The sequence below is a fragment of the Mytilus galloprovincialis genome, chromosome 9 (genome assembly GCF_965363235.1).
Source record: "Mytilus galloprovincialis chromosome 9, xbMytGall1.hap1.1, whole genome shotgun sequence".
Classification (NCBI taxonomy): domain Eukaryota; kingdom Metazoa; phylum Mollusca; class Bivalvia; order Mytilida; family Mytilidae; genus Mytilus; species Mytilus galloprovincialis.
The window spans coordinates 53,209,946-53,233,316 of NC_134846.1; the positions used below are offsets into that span (position 1 = coordinate 53,209,946).

The 23,371-nt window shown below is 33.1% G+C and overlaps 2 protein-coding genes across 4 annotated transcripts in view; one reads left to right on the forward strand and one right to left on the reverse strand.

Annotated features, from left to right (window-relative positions):
* Positions 1-456: 456 nt before the first annotated feature.
* Positions 457-23,371, forward strand: part of LOC143045284 (uncharacterized) — a 33,190-nt gene continuing 10,275 nt past the window's right edge. For 2 of the 3 annotated variants that reach the window (XR_012968922.1, XM_076217666.1), the window contains exons 1-3: positions 457-547; positions 12,564-12,653; positions 13,543-13,731. Coding sequence is in view for 1 of the 3 variants with exons in the window: in XM_076217666.1 (XP_076073781.1) it covers positions 12,576-12,653; positions 13,543-13,731 (267 nt within the window). In the remaining 2 variants the exon portion in view is untranslated. The remainder of the gene's footprint in view (positions 548-12,563; positions 12,654-13,542; positions 13,732-23,371) is intronic. The other variant, XR_012968923.1, reaches the window with a different exon arrangement.
* Positions 3,085-11,974, reverse strand: LOC143046807 (uncharacterized). The gene is made up of 4 exons (XM_076219871.1): positions 11,940-11,974; positions 10,899-11,133; positions 6,376-6,837; positions 3,085-5,973 (listed from the first exon to the last, which is right to left on the reverse strand). Exons 1-4 carry the CDS (start codon positions 11,972-11,974, stop codon positions 5,542-5,544), a joined length of 1,164 nt encoding a protein of 387 aa, XP_076075986.1. The 3' UTR covers positions 3,085-5,541.

A 23,371-nucleotide genomic window follows, 5' to 3' on the forward strand; every position in this document is an offset into this window, starting at 1 on the left:
ATGTTGACAATGCTTCACATATAGAGAGGGTTGTTACTATATCCCTCTTCAATATCAACTGTATTGACAGATGCGGTTGTCTGCTCATCATGTAATTTTGTCTTTATTACAGAGGCTTGTGTGATGTTTGTTATTACATTTACGGAATTAAATTTAAGAACGGCATTCTTAAACTTTGTGATTTTCGAGACAACTGAAACAAAGATTTTTCTGTTTATCAATAATAAAGCGTTTTTCATGGTCTACAATGTGTGTACAATCTACTGACCAACTGTTTGCAATATACACATGGTTTAGTTGTCAAGCGTGTTTGGTCTTGCTCTGATTTCTCCTAAATTTTTGTTTATTTATGCTGCCTTAGGAACAGCTCTCATGTGAAACGATGCAGTTGCTTTTTATTGTCATTAAAAAAGTTAATGAACTGTTAAACATCATCGTATTTAAGAAAGTATGCAACTATTTATACGATTATCAACCTGTATCTTTATATGAGTTTGTTCAGACATTTAGATTAATTTGTTTAACGAGTTGAGATTAACAACTTAAGGTAAGTCACTTTTTAGCTACCAGCATTGAGTTTAAGGCAATGAGACTGCTTGTTTCGATATAATCATGTATATATCTCAATATTTTTTTTTAAATAATCTTGCCTATTAACGCTAGTATGTAGAAAACAATTTCTGAAAAAAAAAGAGTTCAAAATTATAAAACAGACTTATTCAAACCCCCTTTAACATAGTTAGTTCGCCACATTTGTATAAATAAATTTATTATAGATTATTAAGACTGCATTTTATACGCTAAACTCATCAGTGACGCTTGAATCAAAAAGCCGGATAAAGTACAAAGTTGAAGAGCATTGAGGACCCGAAATTCCGAAAGAACTATAGATTTCAAATATTTGTTTTAAGATTTTAAGACAAATTGACGGATGCTTTTCAACTATTTTATGTGTTTAATATATTCAAATATTCATCATGTTTGAAAGAATTTAATCAGTAATATTCAGATAATAAAAGGGATAAGTGCATTTTTTTTCATTTATAGTTATAGTTCAACATACCAAAGTTAAATGCAAACTTTTACTGAAAACTGTGACATAGCCCGTTTACTGTAAATTGACATTAAAAGAGATACAGCTACACAAGATTTTTTGAAATATAAACAATTTGACGTGTGCTCTGTGTATACTTTCTATGTTCCTGTCAAAACTACGAAAAATCGTTTTTCATTAGTATATCAGTTCTCGATTAAATGGACAATGTTGAAATTTTAATATTTCTTAGATAATCGAAACAAAGGTTTTTCTGTTTAACAGTTATACAGCGTTTTCGGGGTCTACAATATGTGTATAGTCTACTGACAGACCGACTGTTTGCAATATACACATGGTTACAAATGTGTTAGTTGCCAAGCGTGTATTGCTGGTCTTGTACTGATTTCTACTAAATTGTTGTTTATTAGTGCTGTCTTAGGAAATAGTTATCAAAGGTACCATGATTATAATTTTATACGCCAGACGCGCGTTTCGTCTACAGACTCTCTTGTGAAAAGACGCAGTTGTGTTTTTGTCTTTTTACGAATTAATGAACTGTAAATCATCATATTTAGGAAAGTAAAAAAAGGAGAAGGCTTCGATATGATTAAATGCGTCAATAGGTTTTGTAAATAAAATTGCCTATTTTTACTAGTATGTAGAAAACAATTTAACTGATAGAGAAAAAGACTTCCAAATGGTAAAACAGACTTACTTCAACCTTCTTTAACACACAGTTTGTTTGCCTCATTTGTATAAATAAACTAATCATAGATAATCAGGATTAAATTTTGTTCGCCAGACGTGCGATTTGTGTGCAAACTGGTCATCGGTGACGCTCGAATCAAAAAGTTTTAAAAAAGGCCAATAAAAATACGAAATCGAAGGGCATTGAGGACTCAAAATTCCGAAAGGTTTTGCCAAATACAGCTAAAGTATGTAAAATGGTAAACCTCATAATTAAGTCTAACATATTCTTTATGATGATGGCGTAAGGGAAAAAATATAATCTTGACATGAGCTGTAGTTTTATTAATTAATTCAATTTAAGTCAGGGAAAGTAAATCGTCTATTCCAAAAATCTGGTAACCTGTTGCATACAACTGTTGAACTTTAAGTGAAAAATAGTCTCTTTTATTTCCCGAATTATTACGATTAATTTATTTCAAATAGGTGAACGATTGCATACAAATGAACATAAAATCGGTAAAAACGTTCCTAAATTTGTCCTAAAATCATCTGATCCACAATTTCTAATATATACATTTTTCTGAAAAAATTTAATGTTGTTAAAATAACATAAAAAAATAATAATGTTCGTTCTGTAACCTACTAATAAGTTGGAAGTTAAACACGTAATCAAGTGATGTTTTACGGCCTGAAACGAGATACCGTGACGCTTATTCGAAGTTTGTTTTTGTATTTTTTGTTATCTATAAATAACACAACTTTCTACTACCTAAAAAGAAGTCGGGGACAATATTATTATCCCACAGCATTCAAACGTAAATTTCTATATTAACAGCATAGTTATTTTAAAGAAACATCGTTGGATATCAAATTGGAGTTTTTAAGACAAAGGACAAGGTACGATAAGCATCAGAGAAAGGCCCATGTAAGGTTGTTTTTAAGCATATAGTGAACAAACTCAAAGGGAATTTTCATTTGTGACTTCGAGTTCTTCTTAGACAATCAATATTATTTTCAAATATTTATTTGCAAATATTTAATTGCAATACTCATAGAAGAAAACCCTATGTCAATACTAAACGAATAACAATGAGATGAAGAACAACGATCAAGAGTTGTTGACGTATTTCTAAACTATGTTGAAGTCCTACCTTTAATCACAAAGTGATTAAAAATTCATCTAGAGTTGTCTCTCTTTATCTGTTGTTTTACAGTAATTCACAAATACCAAAATTAACATTATACAGACTTTCTGTATATTATACTCATTTGTGTAGAGGTTTCATCCTCTGTTTTTCATTTATAACTTTTACAACTAATACAAAAACAATCCTTTGAATTAAACATACATTTTATTACTCCAACTTGTATTTACATTTTCATGACTTGAATATACATTTTTACCCTGTGGCATTACTTTGGCTTCAGCTGACCTATGTTGACATAGTGTCATAAAACCCGTGGTAGTTAAACACGGTTACACCACCACCTACCATGGGGAGTGACCGGGGAAAACACTCGTATTACCAATGCTCCAGTTATTAGTGCCCCACCTGTTAGCAGGTGTAGGCCTCCCCTCTATAAGATGAGGTGGAGGAGGTCCCAGAGTTACCCATCTGTAGACCCCACCGTTACCACTAACCACATTTTCCAAACCTGCAAATTGTAGAACTTGTCAGGCCCAGAGCAAGGGCCGAGTGAAATAATCCCCCAATCACTACCAGTCTCCCTGGACCTCCCCCCATTCAAATTTGACTCTGCGCCTAAGGATAGTAGAAGATAATTAATTTCTTTAAAATGTCTTGTTTTCTTTCCAATTGTTAAAATTGTTAATTACTTAAAACTAGAATTAATCTTGATGCTAAAATCACAATAGTCCATATGTTAATAACGTGCTTAATGATGGAAATGTCCAAATCATAGAAACGCAATGTTATTCCAAATAGTCCTGTATAGGTCCAATACTATGAAGGTCCGGCTTGTATACTGGTAAACATAATATTGTAATCAAATACAGCAAACCAGTGCCTGAAAATATAAAACAAAAACAGCAGCAACTATCCTCATAGGGAGGGTGGGCGGGTTTGTATATTTTAACTTATTTGCGTAACACTTGCTTTCTTGTCGACAGCAAATTAACAAGTGCCCGATACGGGAATTCCAAAATTCTATTCTAGCTGATACGGGAATTCCAAAATTCTGATTCATGCTGCGAGCGCCGCTATGGCCATTCCAAATATGGCATTGAGCTACAGGTTGCAACGCCCACGCACCCACACGAATATTTGATTGAATTAAACCAGAGTATTGAAAATATAAAAATTTTATAATCTCAATTAATTGCAATACTCATAGAAGAAGACCCTATGTCAATACTAAACGAATAATAATGAGATGAAGAACAACGATCAAGAGTTGTTGACGTATTTCTAAACTATGTTGAAGTCCTACCTTTAATCACAAAGTGATTAAAAATTCATCTAGAGTTGTCTCTCTTTTTCTGTTGTTTTACAGTAATTCACAAATACCAAAATTAACATTATACAGACTTTCTGTATATTATACTCATTTGTGTAGAGGTTCCATCCTCTGTTTTTCATTTATAACTTTTACAACTAATACAAAAACAATCCTTTGAATTAAACATACATTTTATTACTCCAACTTGTATTTACATTTTCATGACTAGAATATACATTTTTACTTTGTGGCATTACTTTGGCTACAGAGTATTTTATAATATTTTGTTGAGGCGCCAGGGTGACTATTGATTACCTATACACAATGGCTATCAGCTGACCTATGTTGACATAGTGTCATAAAACCCGTGGTAGTTAAACACGGTTACACCACCACCTACCATGGGGAGTGACCGGGGAAAACACTCGTATTACCAATGCTCCAGTTATTATTGCCCCACCTGTTAGCAGGTGTAGGCCTCCCTTCTATAAGATGAGGTGGAGGAGGTCCAAGAGTTACCCATCTGTAGACCCCACCGTTACCACTAACCACATTTTCCAAACCTGAAAATTGTAGAACTTGTCAGGCCCAGAGCAAGGGCCGAGTGAAATAATCCCCAAATCACTACCAGTCTCCAAGGACCGCCACATGAGAGCCCCAGTCAGCTACCAAATCTGACTGGGGTTCTCACCTCCACAAAATTTTCATTATTGAATCATTGGAAAAGTTGATTTTGTTGTGCGTAGGAAAGACTCAACCCCCCCCCCCCCTTGTATATTATTTAAGAAAACCTGATATCCAGTTTGTGACAGATGAGTTCCATCTGTTCTGTATAAAGACACTTCACTTGCCCTAATGTTCTCATGTAATATAGCTTTCCCCCTGTTTTCTATTACAAAGTTTTTGACCACTGAATTCACTCTTGTTCTCTTCTGTTCGATTATTGCACCCGCATTCAAGGGGGCAAAATGCCAGTATCTGCGCTGTAGCATTGAAGAACATATTATAATAACATTTTTAAATAAAGCCTTGTAACGTAGGATAGAACATTTTACATTTTCCATTAAACCCTTCCCTGTCAATTCTAAATCTGTCAAATCATTAGCTCCACAGTGAATTATTATAAAATGAGGAGAAGGTAAAGTTTTTCTTTTTGCGTCCAGTAGGGAGTCCAAATCTTTAATCTGTAAACCAGGTTGCCCAATCCAGTATGTTGTTACACCTTTTGACCCCATTCCCAGGTTGTTCCTACCATATTTCTTCGCCTCTACGTTGGCCCAATGAACAAGGGAACTTCCAACAATCCATAAAATCTTGGGACCTGTGAAAACCTTTAGCTTGTTAGCTTTTTGAAACTAGAAAAATTGTAACCTAATATAGCGAGAATAAGCATGCGATTTCCATCTGCCTAATCTCATAATTACCTCCTCTGAGACCCCCTGCCTGGCTAGTTCCGTGGCTCCCCCAATTCTAAAACTATGTGACCTAAAATGGCCTTTACTAATATGAAGAAAATGTAAAGCTTTTTCCAGTATACTACTGAATTGGTATCTAGTTAAAGGCATACCAATATAATGGATAAACAAATCTGTATTGTTACAGGTAGGTCGTACCTTTAAATATTCGTTAATGAGTCGTACCGGACAGTAGTTTTTTCCGTTCTCAGCTATCAACAAAGTAACAGACTTTCCCTTTTGGTCAGTTTTTGACCACCTTACTCTTAGCTCCAGGACTTTTCTCCTAACTAAAATATCAAAAATTGTTAAGTTGGAGCCAATTATAACAGACTTGGATTATGAAGTAGTGATTTCCCCTACTCTTAGCAAACCAAAGAAGGCAACAGAAAAAACTCCTGATATATAAGATGATATGGTTCCCCTGAAAGACCCTGTACTGATAAAAAAGCTATAAAATTTGACAAATCATTGACTGGCACCGGCCAATCCTGTTTCAATTTATAAGATGATATAAAAGTACAAAGTTTTGATAGAGCCAAATTGTATGATTTTTGTGTATTTTTGGACACACCTTGATTGACGATATAATCAGCCACCTGACTTAAATGTTCCAGATCTGTGTTGGAATTTTGTTAGGCCACTGGTCTGCTTCTGGAGCTAGGCTTCTGAACTTCTCCTAACTAAAATATCAGAAATTGTTAAGTTGGAGCCATTTATAACAGACTCGGATTATGAAGTAGTGATTTCCCCTACTCTTAGCAAACCAAAGAAGGCAACAGAAAAAACTGCTGAAAATAAAAAAGCTTCATATTTATTCTTACATACTTTATCTAAACAACTAATCATATCTGATAACAATTGCACTGTAATTGGTGCTCTAATGTCATTACGTTTTCCCCCTTGAATTCTTTTTATTCCTTCTAATGCCTTTCCAATTATAAAGAATGTTGTAGTATCCTGTATCCCTTGAATTTTATGATGGTATGAAACTCCTGATATATAAGATGATATGGTTCCCCCCGAAAGACCCTGTACTGACAAAAAAGCTATAAAATTTGACAAATCATTGACTGGCACCGGCCAATCCTGTTTCAATTTATAAGATGATCTAAAAGTACAAAGTTTTGACAGAGCCAAATTGTATGATCTTTGTGTATTTTTGGACACACCTTGATTGACGATATAATCAGCCACCTGACTTAAATGTTCCAGATCTGTGTTGGAATTTTGTTAGGCCACTGGTCTGCTTCTGGAGCTAGGCTTCTGAACTTCCACCACTGAGAACGAGAAAGACAATCAGCAATTTGGTTTTGTTTTGAAGGGATATAAATTGCCTTAACTAATGTATTATTTTTTAAGTTCATTAAAACCATCTGTCTTACTAAAGTCATAACTCTACTTGATTTGCTAGTTTTCATATTAATGATTTGAACAACCGCCTGATTATCAACATGAAAAATAACTTTTTTGTTAACAAAATAGGATTCCCAGGACATAAGAGCAGCTACAACTGGAAACAACTCTAACAATGTCATATCTCTGGTGATTCCAGTCTCAACCCAATGTTTTGGCCATATGCCTTGGGCCCACTGACCTGCAAAATAGATCCCATACCCGCCTTTAGACCCCCCTGCACTATCAGTGAATAACTCTAATTTTTTATTTGAAACCCATACATTGCCTGTTATTACAGTTACACCATTGTATTGTTTTAAAAAGTCTAACCAAACTTCTAAATCTGCTTTCATCTGCTTGTTTACTCGAATTTTGTAATACGATTTTCTTACCCCGATTGTTGAATTTATGAGTCTGCGACAGAAGGTGCGGCCTGGAGCAACTACCTTACAAGCAAAATTCAGGAGCCCAAGAAGGGATTGCATATCTTTAAGAGTTATTTTAGAACTGTCCAAGGTATCTCTGATTTTTTGTGAGAGTTTGACAAGTTTTTCATTTGGAAGTCGCATGATTAAATTCTGTGTATCAAATTCTATACCCAAAAACATAAGTAATGTAGTCGGCAAAGTAGTCTTGTCACTAGCAAGAGGAATACCTATTGTGTTGCATACCTCTTGGAATAACTTCAAAGTATTGCCAACTTTAGGATATCATCATTTCCGCTTTTTAGCTGTATTATCCAATGCAAAGCTTTTGCAAATTTCTCCCACAGGGCACAACTTATTGAGGCCCCCATAGGGAGCATTTTATTAAGATAATATTCACCCTGAAATTTTATCCCCAACAAGTCAAAATCGTGCGGGGCAATTGGCAACAAACGAAAAGCCGCTTTTACGTCACACTGACTTAATCGGGCAAATGTTTTGTGTCTATTAATCAAGCATGCTGCTTCGTCCACTGAACTGTACTGCACTGAACAATGATCTTTATCAATAAAATCGTTTATTGAATTATTCTCAGGATAGGATAAATGTTGAATAAGTCTGAAATCCCCATCATTTTTTGGCACTAGCCCCATTGGTGATACATGAAGTGTGGGAAAAGGTGGGTATCTGAAAGGAACAGCTATGCGACCAAGTTTAACTTCTTTCATTAATTTTTCTTTAAAAATTTTGGGTAGCTGTAATGCACTTTTTAAATTGGAACTCTCCCTTGGTTCCCTAGAGCCAAAATATTTTAATGAAAAACCGTATTTGAAACCAGATATAATTTCATGTGCTACATTGTTAAGTGGGCAGAATTCTAAATAATTTTCCAAGACTGATACTTTTATAGGAGTATTTCCCAATGAATAGAAATTAATACTTTTTGTTATTTCTTCCTTGGGCCCGGTTATTACATTGGGCCTTTCTGTGTTTCCCACTGCATATTTCACATATGTGTTTAAACCTACAACGAGGGAAGTAGGGACAGTCATTACCATTATTATAGTATTTACATGACATATTTACACTTCCACTAGTTACCTGTGATTTTTGATGTGTTCTCTTGTTTGAAAGTGTAGCTGCATTTGAGTTATAATTACCACGATTTTGTGTATCTGTTCTGTAACCTTGTGATTGCACTGACACACTGTTATGTACTGTGGGAGATGTGATGTGTAATAACCAATATTCACCGTGTATATTTCCCCAAGATAAATTAGGATTCTTTTCTATTTTTAGCCTAAATTGCTCGTCATAGATAGCCCAGTTTTCTGACCTAGTTGCCGCTAATCTTATATCGCGCATATATTTTAACAATTCCTGTGCCCGTGTGCTGGTTACAATGTACCAAATAAAATTACATGGGCGCAGCCATTTTATGAAGGGAACATGACATAGAGATAAAAATAGATGGCTCTCTGTGATTGGTTGTTATATCTTTTATATATTTTTCTTCTGGAAAGTATTATGAATGAAGTTTCATGCAAGCACAAATTTGTTCTTAAATGTATAGTATGAAGGGCCGGAAATATTGTTTTTATGTTGCTCAAAGTTAGGGAAATTTTTCTGCGAAATCGTCAGGTATCGTGAAAAACCCTAAAATTCACCAAGAAAAGCCATGGGACCATATATATTTGAGTGCGGTAAAATCGCAAATAGATATCGAGCTTCAATTAGACAACAGCAGTTTTTCCATAATTAGTTTATTAAAAGCGCCTTTTAAGGAGATAATTGCTAAAAATAGCATTGCCGGCAATGGGGCCACCATTTAGTACTTTATATCCTATAATGGTCTCAAAATATGTCAAAAATTGTGTTTAAAGAAAGATTTAGACATCAAAAACGCTTTACTTGTGTTGTGATATGTGTGAATAATTCCGTTTTCATGCTATAGTCTGTTTCTTATTTGCATTCAAAATACGGGTAAGTACAGGATTACATCGCCTTGATGTGTCTTTTCTGTTTTTATCCAAAATTTGTCTTACAGGCTTGATAGCCATATATAGGCCTAACTTTTGGCGATACTTGTTAGATCTTGTCTCATCACATGACACAGAAATCTTCGGATTTAACCCTCCCCCTTTTTTGGTAAAAACGGCTCCAAGGGTATATGCATACTCTAAACGATTTCGCATCATTCAAAACATTTACCAGACTACTTGTATAGCTAATATAAACCACTAGAAGCTGTTTTTTTACGAAAAGAAGCTAAAGTGTGCACATGTATCCGATTTATAAAGCTATAGTCCGTTTCAAAATAGTGAATTTATTTCATATTGAACTGGTCCGAATTTTTAATTTGGTTTTCGGCACAGCGTCACTCAAATTAAATTTTCTGTTGATCAATATCAGAAGCACATGATTACTTCGAAAAGGCAATACTAACAAAGAGACAAAATATTACACCTGCAACAAGCAGTACCGTAATGTCTATAAAAATCAGTGTAATTTTTTACCAATTTTTAAACAGGGGTAGGCTCCAGAAATTAATTCCTGTGTATTATACAGCTTTCAATGAGATATTTTGCATAGTAGAATGAAGTCAAGCAATGTTCAAGTAACTAATGCGGCAAAAAAAATCAAATTTCAAAAATTGTTTATTACCGTATAGGTTACAATGTACCAAATAAAATTACATGGGCGCAGCCATTTTATGAAGGGAACATGACATAGAGATAAAAATAGATGGCTCTCTGTGATTGGTTGTTATATCTTTTATATATTTTTCTTCTGGAAAGTATTATGAATGAAGTTTCATGCAAGCACAAATTTGTTCTTAAATGTATAGTATGAAGGGCCGGAAATATTGTTTTTATGTTGCTCAAAGTTAGGGAAATTTTTCTGCGAAATCGTCAGGTATCGTGAAAAACCCTAAAATTCACCAAGAAAAGCCATGGGACCATATATATTTGAGTGCGGTAAAATCGCAAATAGATATCGAGCTTCAATTAGACAACAGCAGTTTTTCCATAATTAGTTTATTAAAAGCGCCTTTTAAGGAGATAATTGCTAAAAATAGCATTGCCGGCAATGGGGCCACCATTTAGTACTTTATATCCTGCTGTATTTCTCAATGTAGACACTCATAAAAATCATGAATGCTGAAGTCCATTCATTTATTGACAAATAAACCCCCGACGATCTTTTTTCAATGCAAATTTTCCCCCTTTTTAATTTCAAATCGCCCTCGTCAACCTCTTCCATTTCTTTTTGCGTTCTCAAAAGAGAATGAAGCTCTATAAATTTTCCCTCCCAATTTTTTTCTTTAATTTTAAAAGACACGTGTTCCCCCACTGTGTCATGAACGCTAGATACTTGTGACGGAGTGAAATCAATGGAATTATTTGCAATTTCGTGCCTTAAAGAGGGGAATGCCCGTGCATCCTCCTCCGATGAGATATCAGTAGTTTCCTCAGGTACTTCTGCAACCACATGTCCGACCTCTTTTGTTTTCTTGGCAGATCTTCTCCGGCCAGCTCCGTCTTTCTTTTGGGCAATTTCTTCGGGCTGCACTTTCTTTCCTCCTGTCCTGCTGGTCGTTCTTCTTTTCTTCCCCATGGCCCTTGATGGCGATCCTACTGCATTTCTTTTGTTAGGCATCTTCTTTTTTCTGGATGTTTTAACTTATGTGCGTAACACTTGCTTTCTTGTCGACAGCATATTAACAAGTGCCCGATACGGGAATTCCAAAATTCTATTCTAGCTGATACGGAAATTCCAAAATTCTGATTCATGCTGCGAGCGCCGCTATGGCCATGACAAATATGGCATTGACCTACAGGCTGCAACGCCCACGCACCCACACGAATATTTGATTGAATTAAACAAGATTATTGAAAATATAAAAATTTTATAATCTCAATTATTTGCAAATATTTATTTGCAAATATGTATACTGATAAAGCAGTTAATATGTGATAATTTTCATTCTTAATAAAAACCGTTGCTAGGCAACATTCCTTTCACCGGAATACAATAAAATCATTCTTTTTTCAAGTGTCTACACTTCGACCATCATTTATATTAATATAAACTTATTTGGAAAGTGCCAAAAATAGCCCTTATCATACCTTGTCCATTATAAACGCTTTTCATAGATTTTAGGTTTTTTTTATGTATACTTTATTTATCTATTTAGAAAGATTTCAACCGGTAATGCTTAAGATGTTTAAAGAAAAAAATGCATTATTTTCTCGATTTATAGTTCATAGTTCAACAAGCCAATGTTATATGAAACTTTACCAAAATATGGGACATAACTCCTTTACTGTAACTGGACATTAAAAGCGATCATGCTACACAAGATTCGTTAACATTTTAGCAATTAGACACGTACGATTTTGAACAATCTGTTTATTTTTGTCTTTCTCTCGCTGAACCCTACAAATGTACTACACACCACTCTTTGCCTTGTACATTGGTGTTGACTGCAGTACCCCTATTTCTGACATTTTTAACTATTGTGTCTGTTTGTTTTGTTCACGCATCGGTGACAATATAAAGAAATGTGATACGACTGTCATACAAGTGAGAGGTTTAGCTAGCTATAAAACCAGGTTCAGTCCATCATTTTCTACATTTGAAAATGCCTGTACCAAGTCAGGAATATGACAGTTCTTGTCCATTCGTTTTTGATGCGTTTTGTTATTTGATTTTGCCATGTGATTATGGACTTTCCGAATTGATTTTCCTTTGAATTCAGTATTTTTGTGATTTTAATTTTTACTAAAATGCCTTAGTGTCTTTTTAATAACTTCTACACTCGACTTCTTCGCCTCATCCGTAAAACGACCATAAACGCAAAACATATATGCGAACTTATGATTAATAATTTATTACAACTATCAAGAACACCATACGATTGCATCAACCAAAAGGGTCGAAATTTTAGGTGTTGTTAGAATAAAAATATTTATTTTGGCTTTGATTTTGTTGTATTCCGTTTCTTCATTTTCGATTTAAAAATAGTTCTAACCGATCTGACCGATTATTTATAAACTAGTGGCAACTAATTATTTAGTGAAACCTTGTTTGTTTCAGATAGAAGTAATTATGCCAGCAATCAAAATGAATTATGGTGTCCATTTGATATGTATATCATGTTTGCTTATTACTATTAATCTTGTTAATGTAAGTATATTGTCAACATACTTTGCCTTTTGTAAGAATCGTGGTTATCAAAAATGCTTTATTGTTTAAACTTTCAGCAATAAAAAAAAGTGTTTTAAAAGAATATTAGATATGTAATATTTTTAAGTCCCCGAAAGATTGAAAAGATTTGTACAATATTTTAAGTAGTAAAAAGTCAATATGAAGAAATGATGACTGAGTTGGTTTGTTTATCGTTTAGACAAAAACAAAGTTAACAAAATAAATATTATCAAACGCTTTCACGTTTTCTTGAGGTTTTCCATAAATATTGTCGTCTATACTTTCGATCTAGAAATTTTGACTTTAAGATTCTGTATTCAATCGTTCGAAAGCAGAAATCAAGATGAATCAAACAATAAATGTTTGGGGCAACACATCACAACTGTTTATCTGTTTACAATTTAAGAAAAGTTTAGTTAAAGTCTTATTTGTCTTTTTTGTATCTCCATTAAATATTTTATCAAACGTGTAAGAAGAATGTTCGTATCTATGGTGATGACTATTCCAGTTTCATGTTTTTCTGGGTTTTTTATTATTTGTTGGGGTTGGTTTTTTTTTTAGGGGGGGGTAAAATTCAAACCATGATAACCTATAATCGTTTATTACTTCGGTTGAGAATTTGCCATGATAAAAAAAATGTTTTATATATATAATAAACGATCTTTTGTTATATAATTGTTCGGAATGTTTCGATTGAATATCAACTATAACTCATAAAATAAATATACTTTCAATGAAGTTTTCGATTAATTATTTAGATAATCACCTTTTACATCAAATATACTTTTAATGCAACAGTACGTCATACAATTGTCATTCTTTTGGACACATGGTTATTGCTAAATTTCGTTTGTCTGATTTCATGCAGGGTTTTCCTAAAGACGATAAGTGTGGTAATACACATGGATGCTGGGGAGACTGTGATGGAAGTTGCTCCTTCTTACTGACGTGGAAGACTTCGAGTGAAGGTTTAGGTGTAGATTTTACAATTAAAGCCAAATTATCGTCAACTGACGATCAATGGGTGGGCTTCGGAATATCACAATCACCAACAATGGTAATGTATCAAGCTATTATCGCAGGTATCATAATTATAATTCATTACGCCAGACGCATTTTTCGTCTACATAAGACTTATTAGTGACGCTCGGATAAAAAAAGTTAGAAAGCCAAACAAGTACAAAGTTGAAGGGCATTAATGACCTAAAATTCCAAAACAATTTTGTCAAATACGGGTAAGGTTATTAATGCCTGGGATAAGAAAAACTTTAGTATTTCAAATAACTCATATATGCATACTTTTGCAAACAGTAAATTTATAAAAGTGACCCTTTAATTGATATTCATGTCAACATCGAAGTGCTGACTACTTGGCTTGTGATACCCTCCGGTACGAAGCATCCGCCAGCTGTGGCATCGACCCAGTGGTGTATAATACTTGTCAGTTGATGACATGTTGTTTAGTCAAAGCAAGTTGAGTTTCGTAGTCGCTATATACTAGTATCGTTCTCTTACTTTTTAGCTCAACGAAGCTGGCTTCCTGTTTTATTTTTTTATGTATTGACAATATGCATGCTTAAATCATATCTACAGGGCCAGTATGCATAAAACATCTTAATTCGCTCTCGCCCTGGTTTAAAATTACCCCTCATTTGAGGAGGAGTTAATGTGGGACGAACCCAGGTTAACTACCTCACTTCTTAATATGAACACAAAGACGTTACGCACGATATTGCGTCCCAATTGGTAACGTCAAAATTTGACGTTTTACTTTGTTCGTTTTGTTTGTAATCATTTTTTATCGATATAGATACTTCAGTTTTGAATATGTATGAAATATGTCCTAATGGTAGTTACGCAAGCAAAAATAAACAATACAAAATAGGTATTTGGTTGAGAAAATAGTGCCTATAGTATATTATATATTGCGTTGGTCACCCTTTTAAATTTAAGAAAAGAGGGAAGGGAGGAAGCAATTCATGTTGCTTAAATAACATAGTATTTATGTTTTGTGCTTTTATCTTTTATCTTTTTTTAAATGTTGCTGTTTTTGGGGGGGGGTTTGTTCGGGGGGGATGGAGGGGTGTGTGTGATGATAAGTTAAAAGATTTTAATTTTAATTTTCTATTGTTTACAACGGAGTAATTAAATCAAGAAAGAGAATGATTGCGTGAAAAATAATTATATTCATCTAATATGTTTACAAGCTTTGTATAATATCGAGATGTAACTCCTCAGGTACAATTTTACTGCCTCCTTCAATTTCAGCACAAATGAACCGTATTGCAGATGAATAGCAAATCGCTAAATGTTCTACGCTTCACAAGTTTGAAAATAAACGGTTGATCTTTTATCATCTAGTAATATAGCCCTTTCACAACTTTAGAATCTTGGTTAAATGAACAACCCCAGTCATCTGAAATATTTTACCTATTTATTGACAAATTACCTCTTTCCATTTAAGATAATTATTCATTTTCTATTTGATTATAACTACTATTATATATTACAGTTTTTATCGTGGTTTCTATGATTCTATCTATTTTCGAAATTTGAAATTTTGTTATTTTGTTTTGTCCTCTGATCTGAAAACATGAAATCGAACCGTACTTGTTATTTAAAAACAATGAAATATCGTTCATATATCATATGGTAATACGAACTGCTTTCAATTTCGATGGCCAGGGAGGGTGATTGGCATAATGAGTTCATATAAAGTGATAAAAAGCCTGCGGCGATTTTAAGATACGCTCGTGGCGAGATTTGTTCGACTCCGATCCTAATCGACAGTTATTGCAAATATTTTAACTTAAGTTCGCCTGATGTCCGGCTTCTCCTACCTATGATGACAAGTCAATAAAATACAACAAATGTCGCGTATACATGTAGCGTTGTTTAACACCAAAACAAAGAACAAACTTTTAAAAATAATTTGAAAACACATATATGTATAGCGTCCCGAATCGCAAACGTTCAAAACGTAAAAAAATTGTTCAGTGGACAAACTTGCAAGACATTTGATTGGTTAAAAAACGAAGTTATTTCGACTTCACAGCTTATCAAAAAGTATCTTATCGTATTGTGGGGGGAAAGCACAATTACGTAAAAACACTATTTTGTATGCTACAAATTTAATATTTAATATAATGACGTTGAAACTGACAGTGTTTTGGTAAAAAGCGTCGAAATTCAACATTGGACAATCTTGCAAGACATTTTCCCGAAGCCAATGCGTTTTTATTTGTGGTGCGAGTGCTGTAAAATTCCGGATTTGAAATGGTCTATCTAAGCACTTTTGTAGGAATAATTTATGAAAACTAAATTTTATATCTTCTGATATTTTAAAAAGCGGTAACTTTTGATAACTTACCATTTTCCGAAACCTGACCATGGCGAGGATTATTCATTTTTGAAAAAATCAGCTTTGACCGTTCCATCAATACAAAAAACAGCAATGACTTCATAACTTATATATGACGTTTATCATTCATGCGAATTTTCGCAGATTTTAAACTCTTTTTTAGACCACAAAAATTCCCGCAGAAGTTATTTTGCGAATAATTTGTTACGTCTGACACGCATATTTTTGACGTTTTGGCAATATTTGTATCATTATTTGAAACTATATGAAAAGTTAAAGAATATTTTTTTATATTTTTGGAAACAGTAATATCTGCCTAATCTATGGATACAAATTTCATAAAGCTGAACTATTTAGATTTCATAAAAGAGCTATTTATCAAATTGCTCTGTCGTATTTCACGGCATTGACGCAATAACGTGCTTAACGTCAAAGTGAAGTTAATGTGAGGTTGTTGCTATACGAGTTATTGATAAGAATCTACTTTTGATTTACTAAAAGTTATTATCAGCGTCCATTATAAATTTCCTCATACTTACGTAAGAAATTTAGGATTCTATTTACTTTAGACAATAAATGTGGGAGATACTTTGTTACTCCCGGTTAAGACAATGTCTTTTGTAGTTTCTAAACATAGCAAACATTCAAGTGATTCCATAAATCAATTGTTCCTTATACTTTTCTTTCAAGTAAAAGAGTTAATTTGCTACTTTCGGTTTAAATAATGTCACTTACGGTGTCATTAAAAGGTTATTTATTTTAATTTAAAATATGTATAAAATTCAGAATGGAAATGGGGAATGTATCAAAGAGACAACAACCCCACCATAGAACAGACAACAGCAGAAGGTCACCAATATGTCTTCAATGCAGCGAGAAACTCCCGAAACAAAACAACCAAAACATTTAGCATCAGTTCTGTTATATGTATCTTCTTAAGTATAAGACAAGCTGTACACACATACAAAGGGCAAAATTTTGAAAAAAAACGACCTTGACTTTTGACCGTGACAACATTTTCGTGTTGGTTTGCCAAGGACCTCCAATCAAGATACCCTAGATCTCTATCACTTATTGTCATTTGTTACATTCATAAACCACTTATGTCAATATTTCATATACTAAGCCAATGCAACAGATTTTACTGTATTTATAGTTTGTTTTTATTTTATGTTGTTACATCTATGTCCCAGGTTTATGTGGTAGGGTTGGGTTAGTTTCGATTTCTCAAAAGCATGTTAAACCCCGGCACATTTTTTTATGTGTCTGTCCCTGTATTCCCTCAATGGAAATGAGTGATGCTAATGCTGATAAAACTTCATTACAAATACTATTCACTAATCATTGGTGGTTCCCTTTAAAATAACCTATATAAAATATATGGAATAGAGACTTTCAAATAACGGTTAATGCAACTCCACACCAATTGCCAATCACTTAAGTGTTTCATCCGTAACTGATGTAATCCCAAACAGTTACATGTGTTACTAGTACATGCAAAATATTCACAATCAACAGGCCATGACTGATGATGTTTGAGCAAGATAAGTCAGATGCTCCATTACTATTATAACTGCATACTAAATAAAATTGACCTACCACTATCGAATCTTTATGAACTGACCTAATCACAAACTAGTTCATGTTAACTAAGCAAAATTTTCAAAGTAAATAGAAAATGACTAAGTGGTTAAGGCCAAAACATCTCAATGGAAATCGGATGTGCCAATACTAATACAAATGAGTTCCAAATATCACTAACCTACCACTAGTGGTTCTCCATGTAACTGACCTAACCACAAACTGTTAAATTAATACATTGTTGACGTCACAGCCTCCACCGGAAACAGCACACCTTTGTCGCAGATTATAATAAGTGGTATAATTGCCAATGAAACAATTTCCTCCAAAAGATACATAAGTTAACTACAGTTCAAACTACGGCCTTTATAAATGGCCAAAACCCATAAAGCATAGCTAGGTATAAATGACTGAGGAATGACAGAAACGAGAGTACTAACCAAGGATATGCAAACGGTTTTGTTTGCCAGTCATGGCAAAACCTGAGGCACAAATTGTCCAAAAAAAAACAAATTGGGACTTAGACACAAATTATGCTGATATTATATGTTATTCGGGTCTTAGACGGGGTATATGATGTGACATTCCCAGCTTAGAATTTTTATTCCCTGAACCGAATGCTGAAACCTGAATTATATATGTTACCGATTATTCTTGTCTAAATGCTCTTTCCAGTACCAGGTATTTGTTGAACATTTACCATGTAGTAAATATACTATCTGCATATGTGAAGGATTTTGTAATTTAGTACAAAACGTTCCAACGAAAGGCAAATATGTCACTAGTCACGATATTCCCAGGTTTATGAGATTTCTTGTCTAAAATTAGCCTTTAGCATACTTGTTTAAGCGCATACTGAAGTCTTTTTGAATATCAACATAATGAGACTATTCGATGTCGACTTTTAATTATCAAAGGTACATTTTCGTAGAGTACAAAAAAATTGTATTTCGTTTCTGCTTAGTAATCTCCTACAGTGTATTTGAATGCACATTTCAAATGAACAAAATTTAATACTATGCAAACAGTTCTTAGATCTCTTTCAGAAAATGTAATTTAAACTTGTAATGACGTTATAGTATAAAATAGTCAAAGAAAGCTTTTAGAATCATTGTTTTTTAATTTGCCTGTTAACTTATTTATGATGCATCTGCATTACACAACAAGCGAAGCGTAATTCAATTGATAAGTAGTTGTTATCATAAATATTTATGATACGGTACATGATTATATATTATGTTAGATTTTAGATTATACTTATGAAAATCTATAGAGCAGAGAATTTTGATTTTTTTTTTGGGGGGGGGGCAATTTTGGTTTTTTGTTGCACTTCAGTGTTGCTGTCGTTTCCTTGTTTTCCTCTTATAGTTTATGTGTTTATCTAAGTTTTAGTTTGTAACCCCGATTTGTTTTCTCTTAATCGATTTGTGACTTTAAAACAGCGTAATACTACTGTTGCCTTTATTTGTATACTTTACCTGCAAACGATAATATGAGAATTATTCTTTACACCTTTATAGACTTTATAGTTCAGTTCCAGCAAAAAATAAGTAAACTGTTAATCCCTTTTTTCACAAATACTTAGAAGTGACAATTGAGCATCATCCAATAGAATCTCGACCAAATTAAAGGAACCATATAAAAACAGTCATTAAATTGTAAATGATTGATTTTTATTCAATTGATATATCATTACAACACTTTGAATCTTTTGAATAATAAGGCTTTTCTACCTCAGGAATTGAATACCTTAGCTGTATTTGGCAAAACTTTAAGATTTTGTTTGTTCTCAATGCTTTTCATCAGCTTCCTACTTTATTTGGCCATTTGGCTTTCTTTTTTATTCGAGTGTCAATGGTATGTCTTTTGTAGACGAAACGCACGATTGGTGAAATTATATAAAATTTCAATCCTGGTATCTATGATGAGTTTATTATTTTTACTGGGCTTCAAATAATAAAATCATGAAGAGGCGGGTTTTTGTTTTCAATTTGTTTTCTTTTGTGTTTCTTTCAGTTTTGGGGGAGTTTGACTGCTGCTACATATATAAATGATAAATGCATAAACTTTTTTAAAATGTCAATCTTAATGAAATAGTCATGGTATCGCCATTCTTTTTTAATTGCAACTCGGACGTTTATTACCTATATATTTTATATCTCCGATGACATCCTATCTATTAAACAACTTCTTTGGTCTTCATGATAAAAACGGTGTCTTTCTTTTCTGTTTAATTATTTATGAAGCTTTTTTTTTCAAATCTTCAAGGGAGAGGGAAGACATTTTGGTTTCTTAAAAAAATCTGATACCAAATTCCAGGAAAACAAATATTCAGAATCCCACGCCTAATAGTATAAACTTTTGAAAAAATGAATTAAAAACTAAATAAAAATGTTATTTTCTGACTCGGACACAAAACAATACCGCGCTTTAACATTAAACGAATGGAACTAATCACAGTTGAAACTTTTAGAAGATATAGTATGATGGCTATTTAGACATCTATCAACTAGAAGTTTGTAACTATAGGTTATCACAAAACTTTCAACAGGCAATTAGAACTCACACGACATATCAATTTATAATAAAAGGCCAAACAATGTCAAAACAATTCAAATAGAAAAAAAAACTAACGGTCTGAAGTATGTACAAAACAATAAACGAAAACAAATGTTATATACTTCAACAAACGAAAACAATCGAATTACAAAACTAAACAAATTACCAAAATATTCTGTTGTAAAATGAAACTCCATTCAGGAAGAACTATAATAGTTATCGAATACTGACTGTCTCCCGATATACACTCACTTAACGACTACGTAAACGTGTAAGGTATTTTCATACGAATGCAATTGTCTTTAAGACTACCTCGAAATTTATTTACAGAGCAACGTGTATTTTATCGTGTGTTATAATATTGTGTAAGTTTAAAAGCGCCAATCCAAATATCATAGACATTTGCTTGAGATAGGAAAAATTATGTTGAATTCGTATGTATCTTGTTGAAAAGCAACTTTTTGTTTTCTTGGATTTGAAAAAAACCCAAGTCTCTTAAATAAATAAAGTGTTCCCTTTTTGTGGAGAGTACACTACACTACACTACAATACAATACAATACAAAATAAAATGGTATATGGAAATCCTTTCTAATATAAGTATTAGAGATATTCTTCGGATTTATAAAGTCTGTAATATTCAAAATTCTGTTATGCTTAAAATTCCAATTTTGAGTTTGATCAGTATGACCAGAAGTCACTTCCTATGGGAATCCCTGGTCATGGACTATTCGTATTAAATTAGTGAAAATACAAAAATCTATGAATTTCCGATGTTCGTCTAGAAACACAACTCGCTGCATTGAAGACCTTTTGGTGACCTTCTGCTGTTGTCTTCTCTATGGTCGGGTTGTTGTCTCTTTGACACATTCCCCATTTCCATTCTCAATTTTAGTACACAAAAATAGAATGTAGTTGCTATAGGAGATATATCATTGCACATGAATTCAAAACAATATGCCTTTCTCCATTTTTATCAAAAGCGGACTTAGACAATCATAAGACTCGCAAATCAATTTATCTATTCCTTTCGGTTATAAATGTAAGTCGATATATGTCGTGAGTTATAATTATAAATAAAGGCTACAGTAGTTTACCGCTGTCCAATAGCCATAACTCGATTTAACTAAAACAATAACTACAGGTAGAGGAAACAAAACGGAATAGCAGAAACACTAAACTGCTACAAACGTGATGTGCAGTCAAATGTCGAGACGAAACGAAACGATATGAAACAATATTAGACATTTATCATAAAAATCCGACAATGTCGTAAGATATGTTAAAATTGAAAATTTAAAATATAATCAATAAAGGTCACAGTAGTATACCGCTGTTCGAAATTCATAAATCGATAGAGAAAAAACTACTCCGAGTTACAAACTAAAACTGAGGGGAACGCATCAAATATAAGAGAACTACGACACAACAGAAACACAACATTAAAATGTAACACACGCAGAAATAAACTATAATATAACAAACATTTAATTGCTTTCATATAGTTCTTTCAATTGGTTCTAGATCTAAATAAATGGTGTTTAGTTGTTTCGAAGTATATGTGAAAATATATACCACATTACGTTGGTTATATGATAATTATCCTAGTAAGTACACACGTTTTCAATGTGTTTAAAATTCAAAACTATCTGCTCTATATGGTTTCCTAGTTGAAATAATTTAATTTGAACAAAAGGTAATACAAACAGTCGTATTTGATGTTTATTTTAGATGTCATTTAGGAAAACTGTTATGCTTTGCAGGTTTCGAATGGTTGAAACATGCATTATTTAACAAACAAACTGCTACGTTTTAAAGAAAAATAGAAAAAAAAATAAGCTACCACATGATGACATTGAGAAAAAAACTCATTATAGATACCAGAGCAGACGCATGTATAGTCTTCAAATCCTCATCAGTGACGCTAGGATGAAAATAATATACATTATTTTGAATTATTTCAATGTAACACTTTAATTTCATTTTTTATGAAAAGAGCTGTGTGTTTAAATTAAGTGGTATGACTGCCAAAGAGTACATTATTACATTTGCAATTTGTTTTCAAATCGGCTATTATAAATTATTTAATGCCAATAAAATATGTCTGTACTTGCTGAATTAATGTGTTAATTGACAAAAAGTTTGAGTCCATTCTGGATATGTCGATACATCACACTATTATTTCAACATATCTATCATAATAACTCGATCGGGTATTTTCTTTTAAAATGTACATGATAAATATGAGATAAGCCCATTTTAGACCAACTTCTCCCATAAGTCTTGAAATCTCGTTGCTTGTCACAATCATATTATAATGAAGTTTTGGATTTCTATGGGCTTCATCTATGTTATACTGGTAAATTATTAAGTCAGGGATTTCGTTATCATAAATTATTGAAAACCTTTACTTAATTCTTCCATAGATATCAAGATTCGGTTTGCAAGTTTGGCTTTACCTATAGAAACTTATTGCAAACGGAATAGCACATCCTGAAATTTACGTGATGTTGTTAACTTAGCTTTAAAATTTAGATACGATCCGGGTCAACCTATCAATCCTTTCAATAAACGTATTCTAAAAGGTTAATAATTCAACACTGTTATTATTTCTTAGAATAATGTTTTTAATGGAATTAATATTGATTTTGTTATCAGTAAATTAAAACCATACTAAATATTACACACATGTACTTTCATAGTTTTTCAATCTATCGATACCTGTGTTTTTTTGGCATTGCACAAGGTCATGTTTTTTCTCTGACTGTTGGTGACGCCTTTACACTAAATCCATTGGATGTTGGATGTGCACTTGATATTTTAGTCTTAGATACACTATTTACGTTGCTAGCTGGTGTGGCTTAGTTAGTGGCTTAAATGTGGGCATAAGTCAAATAATTGTTATTGTAATCACAATAGTAATGCATTTCAAACAAATGTGTTATTTTATTCCTCTGTATATAAGAATTTAATTGTTTCACTACAAGATCAAAAAGCTTTTTACATACGGGCCAGTTGCATTATTACTTAATAGTTCTACTAGTGTGAAACTAACCAGGGAGGCCAGTTTCCCACTGGTATTTTTTCTCAGTTGTAGCAGTGATCACTAAAATACTCGTTATAAGATTTCACTCTTTCTAAGACATTATATATATATTGTTCCTTACGGAGGGAAAAGGAATAAGGTGTATCAATCA

What these genes read in the sequence shown, in the direction of transcription:
- LOC143046807 (XM_076219871.1), bottom strand. Translation starts at nt 11,974, where the DNA reads ATGTCAGAAATAGGGGTACTGCAGTCAACACCAAT. An exon ending in GTACTGCAGTCAACACCAAT is followed by an intron (nt 11,134 to 11,939) that starts GTACAAGGCAAA and finishes TAAAACATCCAG; the next exon opens with AAAAAAGAAGATGCCTAACA. An exon ending in TAGGGGAAATCACTACTTCA is followed by an intron (nt 5,974 to 6,375) that starts TAATCCGAGTCT and finishes TCATAATCCAAG; the next exon opens with TCTGTTATAATTGGCTCCAA.